Source organism: Spermophilus citellus (assembly GCF_964194105.1).
Source record: "Spermophilus citellus genome assembly, chromosome: 14".
NCBI lineage: Eukaryota > Metazoa > Chordata > Mammalia > Rodentia > Sciuridae > Spermophilus > Spermophilus citellus.
In genome coordinates this window covers 1,625,280-1,632,788 of record NC_138194.1, presented here as the reverse complement: position 1 = coordinate 1,632,788, position 7,509 = coordinate 1,625,280, and the positions used below count along the sequence as shown (strand labels likewise).

Here is a 7,509-nt window from a genome sequence, read left to right as displayed (position 1 = left end):
GATTTTTTTTTTCTCCTGAACTAAAATACACTTAAGTCTTTGGGATTAATTACCACGTTCTGGTCCCTCAGACTGGAGTATTACTTATCGGAGCTGCGTCTGACACCGGCCGGACACCTCGTAAAATAAGGAACTGCGCCTCCCGGCCTCACCCTGAGCTGCCCGCTAGCCTGCCGAGCCGGGAAGCCAGAGCAGGGAAAGCAGAACTAGCCAGAACGCGCCCTGCGGCTCGGCCGGTCCGCGCTCGCGGACAGGAGAGCAGAAACTAACCGCATCCTGAGACTTGGCAAGCCGCGCTGAGGCCCGGGTCCCAGTGGGGAAAGGAGAGACAAAGCCTAGCCTTCTCCCCTGGCAGCCAGGAACCGTAAGTGGGTCCGCAGAGAGGCCAGATTTCTGAGGGAACCGGTCGGTAATGACCCCAGGCGATGACGGAACTCGGCAAAGGGCCGAGCCTTAACGAAATTGGCCCAGAGAGTGGCCGTGGGCCTCACAGTCCCTCACACGATCCACGGCACACTCAGACACGCAGAAGAAACAGACAGGCAATATATAAGACCCGATCCCACGGAGCCCACTCCTGTGTGCACACACCACACACAGCCGAACCACGACAGGCCCAGCAGGCACCTTCCAAGAGGCTCAGGTTTGACACCTGGAGTTCCAAACCTTCTGTCATCATAGGTCCGGTCAAGGCCATCTGAAAGCCCCTGGACCGCGCGAACGGATGTCAGACTTCATCAGAACTGGGAGAGCTAAGGAGCCGGTGGGCTAGAGTTCAGGCCTCCCTGGATTCCAGTTCCTTGCCTGGTTCCAAGTCCCTCAGCCCTTAACCACGATCGCCGACTTCCCCACTGCTTTCTGCGCTATGGGGCCTTAAGATGAGCCCCAAACTGCGTGCTCCGCCTGGCCTTAACAACCGTGTGCATGGTTGGTGGAGCTCCAGGAGCCCACCAGCAACCCGGGGGAGGCATCGAATTTTGTAGAGCCAACGCGATTGAGGAGTGGCTTAGCTCCACTTTCCAAATGCGGGACACAGCGTGAGGCTCTCTCTCCCCAGTCCTCCTCCGCTCGGGTTTAGCCTAAGGCTCTCAGGAACACCCCTCTCCTCCTTCCCTTAGGCGACTGTCCAGTCCTTACTTGGGCTTGCCGTCCTTTCTAGCCTATAGAAACAACGAATTATTTATGTCTTTCAAGGCCTGGGTCCCATGCCACCTCCTCCTCCGTGAAACCACCATCACTACCGTGAAGCCACCATCACTACCGTGGAGCCCGAAGTCATCTCTCTGCATTTTGCAAGAGGCACTTCCCTGCCCCACGGCCAGGGTCTGCTATTAGCGTCTGAGGTGCTTGCGGGCTTGCCGGTTAGAGTGGGAGCTCCTTGAAGGCAGGAACGGAATCTGATTCATTTCAATTCCCCAGCCACCTGCACACAATAAACATTTGCTGAATTGAATTGATTTTTCTCTTTACTTTATTAATCCTTCTCCTTTCTTCTTTCCCTCTTTCTTTTCCTCCTTCCTTCCTCCCTCGTTATTTTTTATTTCTTGGTTATATTCAATTGTCATGTTTTTCAGGCTCATTAAATCCATTTAGAGACAAAAGAATAAAAGGCAGAAGGGGAAGGGAGGGGGAGGAGGGGAGGGGGAGGGGAAGGGAGGGGGAGGCCGGAGAAGCAAACAAATAACCCGCTTTAACTAGACGGGCGGATAAATGGCCCCGTTTCTCCTCAGCCCCGATGCGCCTGCTTAGCTGCGCGCCTCGCGGGCGCTGCAGCTCGGGTGGGCTCAGCCCCGGGGGCCACCGCCCCCAGACCGAAGGGACCCAGCAGGGCCCAGCCCAGGGCCGCGAAGAAGCGAGCGGCCAGAGGTGCCAGGGCCGCTTCATTGGGATTCATGGGCGTGTTGGGCGGGCGGCCCGGGGCTCCGGGCGCGCGCGGGGCGGGGGCTGGGCGAGGGCGGGTGCGCACTGCGGGCGCAGATGACCACCGCGCTGCGGTCCCTGCGCCACCTTTGTGCCGGGGAGGCGCGCGCGGGGACCTAATCCATCAAATTGTCTACAAATTGTGAAGAAAATTCAAAAACCATATGGTCGCCAGCGCCGGCGCGCTCTGGGCTGCGGAGGGCCGCGGCCGTGCCCGCACCGGGAGCCGCGGGGGGCTGGGCTCGGCTATTGTCGCCTGTCAGCGGCCGCCCGGGCCCATTCGTCCTGGCCTTCAGGGTCCGCGCTCTGAATTACAGACTCATCCATCCTGAGAGAGGGCGATTTATGTCGCCAGGGAGGAACCAACCGAACGCCCGCTCGACTGCCCGGCCGCCTCCTTCTCTGGTCCCTCTCCTCTCTTCTCTCCCCTCTACCTACACTATCTTTTTCTCCCTATCTCTGTCTCCGTTTCTCTTTCTAGGTCTGTAAATTTTCTTCTTTTCCACTCTCCTCCCTTTCCTTGGCTGTCCACCTTCTCGCTCTGCTTCTGGAGTGTCTTTCTCTGCTCCTTTCTTTCTTTCTTAATTTCTTTCTTTTTTCCTTCTTCTTCTTTTCTTTCTCCCCCCCCCCGTTTCTGGCTGTCTCTTAGTTTTCCTCCTGGACACGCACGTTCCTGACGCGGGCCCGGGGGGCCCCATCGTCTGCCCGAGACCAGATGCGAATTTCTCACCTCAATTTCGAGGAGAAAGAGAGCCGAGCGGCCCGGGGCGGGACCCGACTTTAGTGACAGCTGCCACTCGCCAGCCCAGAGACAACAAAAGCCAAGAGAGAAATCCTCTCAATCCGGGAAAGTGAAAGCGAAGTCCCAACCACTGTTAAGTCACCACAAACCTCAAAGAGTCCCTGCAAGATTCACGACTCTGCTCCCAACCAAGTTCTGGGCCCAGAATTTATGGACGTTACCAGAAATTTACCTTAGCTCCCACTTCGGGCTCACATCCCCCAGGGCCCTTGTGTGCAATTCAGCCCGCCCTTGTTGCTTTCAGACTCATTCTTTTTTATTCCTACTCTCCAAGGATGAGGCCTGGGGAGGGAGCAAAAGTTGAGAGCCCCCAGGCTCCACCTTGATGTGGTACTGAATGACACCTTCCAGAGCACTTTGGACTTAGCCAGTGTCTCCGGGAGCCCAGGTAGAATATGGGAGGAGGGGGCAAAACAAGTCTCTCTTCTAATCTTTCGCCCAACACAATTAGTTTTGTGCCGTGTCGCCTCCCACTTTCATTCGCGTTTTTCCCCAGTATCACATGTCTTGCTTTTTACCCCGACCTTTCGAAGCCCGTGTCTCCCCTCTACCCATTTAGTAGTTAATGCGTGTTATGGACAAGAAGCACCTCCACCCAATGCTTCCTTCTAACCGCGCGATCTCATGCTTGCCCAGAAACTCCCCAAGATCTCCATGGCTGGGGTGGCCGGTGAGGAGCCACTACTAGAAGTTTAGCCTGCCGTGCTTCCCCGGTCGGGCCCACTCACTCAGACACGCTCGGCGCCGGTTCTAGTAAAATGGCAAAGACTTTATTTATCGGAGAAAGAGGCCTTGGGAACAGTCCGCAGAGGAGAGGGCAGGGCAGGAGCAGGGGAGGAGCACGTGCCGACCCACGCTCAATGAGCCATCCTTGTCTGGCCAAGTGGAGGTGGGAGCAGGGTGTTGGAGATGGCAAGACAGACTCAGAGCTGCAGAGGAAGTGGGGGTGAGGGCTTGGGTAGGCCTCCTCTCTGTCTCTGTCACATGCAAAAAAATTCTAAAAAGAGTAAAAAATAATTCTAGGGCTTTGGGTTCTGTTTTCGATGGTTGGTTATTGGTTGGATGTCCCCCTATTTTGTCCCTAAGAGTTGGACTCCAGCAATCTGTCCCAGAAAAATGCGAGAGGGAAAGAGGAATCTTAAAAATAGCATAAGTGGGTATTGGGAGGCAGAAATGGCATCGAAAACAGACTTCTCTCGCGGGGGTCGGGGGAGGTAAAATCGATTTAGAAACTCGCAAGTCAGGACCCAGCTGCCTCCCTTACCCCCTTCCCACGCGGGGGAAAAAGGCAGAAGGAAATAAAAGAAGTCAACTGCAAACGGCCGAGGGAGGTGAGAGGGAGCTGGCTGGTGCATTCGCCACATGCAGAGAAAAATCAAAACAGCCTGAGCTACCCCCTTCTCTAGACCGCGGGTTAGTGTTCTGGATTCTGCCTCGCCCTCAGCCAACCCGGCAGCCCGAGAGCTTTGAAAAACATCGAGATCTCTGAGATTAAAAAAAATAAAAGAAACGAAAAAACCAGGCTGCGGTGGGAAGAACCTGCTATATAGGTTTAAATATTTATACAGAAGCCATACAGAATTGCACGGCGAGGGCTCCCGGAGAGGCGGAAGCCGTGTATAGCAGCCCGCCCGGCGGCCAGCCTGGGTTTATTGCTTTGAGAGGGAAGGGGCGGCTGCTGGGAGCTGAGTCCGGGCCCTGGGACAAGGGAGGAGGCGGGAGTTGCAGAGGAGGTCCCAGCTCCCCTCGGCGGTCGGTCCGGGAGGCGGTGGGTGTGAGGGCGCTTGGGGCCCAGGGCAGCGAAAGACACAAGGCGCCGCTCAATCGTCCACGTCGATCTCTTCGTCTTCCTCATCCTCCGAGCAGTCCTGGCTGCTGGTCCTCTGGTCCGTGAGCGGAGAGGCGGGCGAGAGCTGCAAGGGCCTGGCGCCCAGGGCCTGCCGGGCGCCTGGGGGGAGTGCAGGAGAACCCGGCCTCGACTTGGCCCTGCCACAGCCACCGCCACCGCCGCTTGCGGCCTCCGAGTTCTGCTCGAGTTCTGCCAGCGCCACGATGTCCATCTGCCCGTTGGGGCCCAGTTTCTTGGCGGACTCCACGTCGGCCTTCATCTCCTCCAGATCCCGCTTGAGCTTGACACGCTGATTCTGGAACCAGGTGATGACCTGTGCGTTGGTGAGGCCCAACTGCTGCGCGATTTGGTCGCGATCTGCTGGGGACAGGTACTTCTGGTATAGGAAGCGCTTTTCCAACTCGTAAATCTGGTGATTGGTGAAGGCTGTGCGGGACTTTCGCCGCTTCTTGGGGGTCTGCCGCTGCCCAAAGATGGTCATCCCATCGCGACCTGGAAAGAAATGACAGTATAGGCTCCCATCGGGAGAGTGGAGAACCCACCCTAGCTCTCACCCTTTAACTCCCCACACCACACAGGCCAATCAGGGTCTGCAGTCTATCCTCATTTCCCTTCCCCTATTTGACTCAGCTTCTCACACCAGAGCAAGCCTGAATTGTCACAAACCTCCTGTCTCTGGTCTCCTTGAAATCGCTAAGAAAATTTGTTTTGGTTTCTGCCTGCCACCTAAGGTTTGGTTTGAAAGATTCAAAGTCTCTGCAAGCCAGAGGAACCCAGATAGGGACTCTGGGATCATAGTGTCAACACGGTGTTGGTTCCCCTATTGCTTCCCAACCGCCGCCTGATACTATCCTACCCAGAAAATCGCAGCAAAAGGTTTTCTTGATTCCCCACCCAGAAGTGTGTAGGGCTAGGAGCGCCAGGCCACTGGGAATCTGGGAACCAGAGGGAGCCGAGCAGAGCAGAGCATGCAGACTGGGTTCCCACCACACTACTCAGATCACCCGGACTCTGGCCTACCCAGAGGTCTACAGGAAATAGGGATTGGGTTCTGTCCCACCTATCACCACTCCCAGCGGCAGCGACTCGGGCTGGAGGGCCCTGGCGACCGGCGCGGGAAGAAGTGGGCAGAGGCATAGGGCACAAAACAGAAGCGTGAGGCATTGGGCAAAGGGAAACCTAGCGGAGGCTCTTATCTTCCGCTGCCTGCAGGACGCTGACCTCGAGCCCCTTAAAGTCTTGCTTGCGAGCTCCTCCAGCGCGCACAGCGGCGAGGTCTGCGAGAGTAGCGCGCGGCCCGCCAGGGGCAAGCCGCCCGGCGCGTGCTTGTCCGCGGCGGCCAGCAGGTGCGCCGCCCCGCACAGCGAGTAACTTCTCCGCACAGACGGCTTATTGAGGATGTCCTCGATACTGAATGGCGTCAGCGGCTTGTTGGAGTTGGCGGGCGGTGGCAGGTGGTCTAGCGGGCTGCGCCGCCGCTCCTCCCCTGGCACCGCCTTGCTGTCCTCCTTGGAAGTCATCTCGGCCTCGTTTGGGGGCCCCGCCGGGGCGGCTCTGGCCGCGGGGACCCAGCCCGCGGGTAGCTTGGGCGCCGGGCAGTGCGAGCAGGCGGCGGCAAGGAGGCCGCGCCAAGCAGGGCGCGGACAGGGCACCGGACTGATTAGTGCGGTGGCTGAGGCAGGCTTAGACGCGCGGGGCCCACGAAGTAGAGCGCTGATGCGGGCGCCGCCGCAGCCGCCGCTGCTGCCCGGGCTTCCAGCAATCCGGGGTCGGAGCCGGGGCGCGCAGCGCGGGGCTCCAGTTTCGCCAGCCCCGGTGCTATTTAAAGGTATCAGTTGGCTCCGCGGTGGCTCCTGGCCCCGGGTCCTGGCGGCGGCAGTTGGAAAAGGCAAGGGCGCTGATCCCGGACTGCGAGGGGAGGCGGAAAGACCGGGCAATTGACTATTGCTAACAAGTTAGCCTTGATCCAGGAGTAATCAATTATCTGCAGCTTCACGGCACTTCTCTTTCTCTTTGCTTTCTCCCAGGCTTTCTCCTCTCTTCTTTCTCTCTGTTCTCTCTCCCTGTCCTCTCTCCCTCTCTCCTCTCCGCCCCCCCCCGTCTCTCTCCTTCTCTACCTCTCCCTCGCCCTCTCTTTCACTCTCTCTCTCTCTCTCTGTCCAATGCAGGCGGCTCTAAGTTGGGAAGCTCATTAATTAGCGGGCCGGGGGTAGGAGGAGCCGGCTGGAATTAGCCTGCCTAATGTGCCTGTCAGTCCCGGAGCTGCGCGGCGCTCGGCCCGAGCTGTTTGTAAATTACATTAGCGGCGCCTTTATTGCACCCGAACCTCGGGCGACTGAAAAGCCACCGCCCCCACCCCAAACTGAGAGCCGAGCTCTGGGCGCACCCGCCTCCCGCAGGTCTGGTTGCGGTGGCAGCGCCAGCCTGGAGGTCTCAGGCTCTCCAACCCAGGATTTGGAGTCCGAGAAGGGTGGCGGGAGCCCCAACAAGGGAGGGACGCGCGGCGCGGGTCAGGTAAGAACAGGAGTCCGGGTGGGCCCGGTTTCGCCCACTGTGGACTTTGCCAAGCCGAAATCAAGAACCTAGAGCCCCATTCCCGGATCCTTGTCCCTCACCCCCAGCTCTGGGCCATGTGCTTGGAGAAAGGGAACCTGAAGCCCTCCTGGACTGGCGCGCAGGAGGTCAGAGCCAGCTTCACAGCCCTGGGTGGGCAACGCGGGACAGGGGTGGAGATTCCAGCGGTTGGGGGAGGGGGCCAGTCAGAGGGCTCAGCCTTCCCCATGCCAGGAGGCGGAGGGAGGAGTTGTTGGTGCTGTGAGCGCCTCTACCCCGGCCTGAGACCAAAGCGGCCACCCTACCTCCTCCGGCAATCTTGCACACTCTTTGCCTGGTCTGCGACTGGCTCTCCGGCCGGCTAGGGTACGACTCTTTTGATGAT

At 58.6% G+C, this 7,509-nt stretch overlaps 1 protein-coding gene across 1 annotated transcript; it reads right to left on the bottom strand.

The window, feature by feature from the left end:
- Positions 1-3,585: 3,585 nt before the first annotated feature.
- Positions 3,586-6,140, bottom strand: LOC308633117 (transcription factor LBX1-like). Its single transcript, XM_081265642.1, is given in 3 exon segments — positions 3,586-5,063; positions 5,768-5,809; positions 5,812-6,140. Coding segments are annotated over 3 exon segments (843 nt in total). The 5' UTR covers positions 6,092-6,140; the 3' UTR covers positions 3,586-4,542.
- Positions 6,141-7,509: the final 1,369 nt, after the last annotated feature.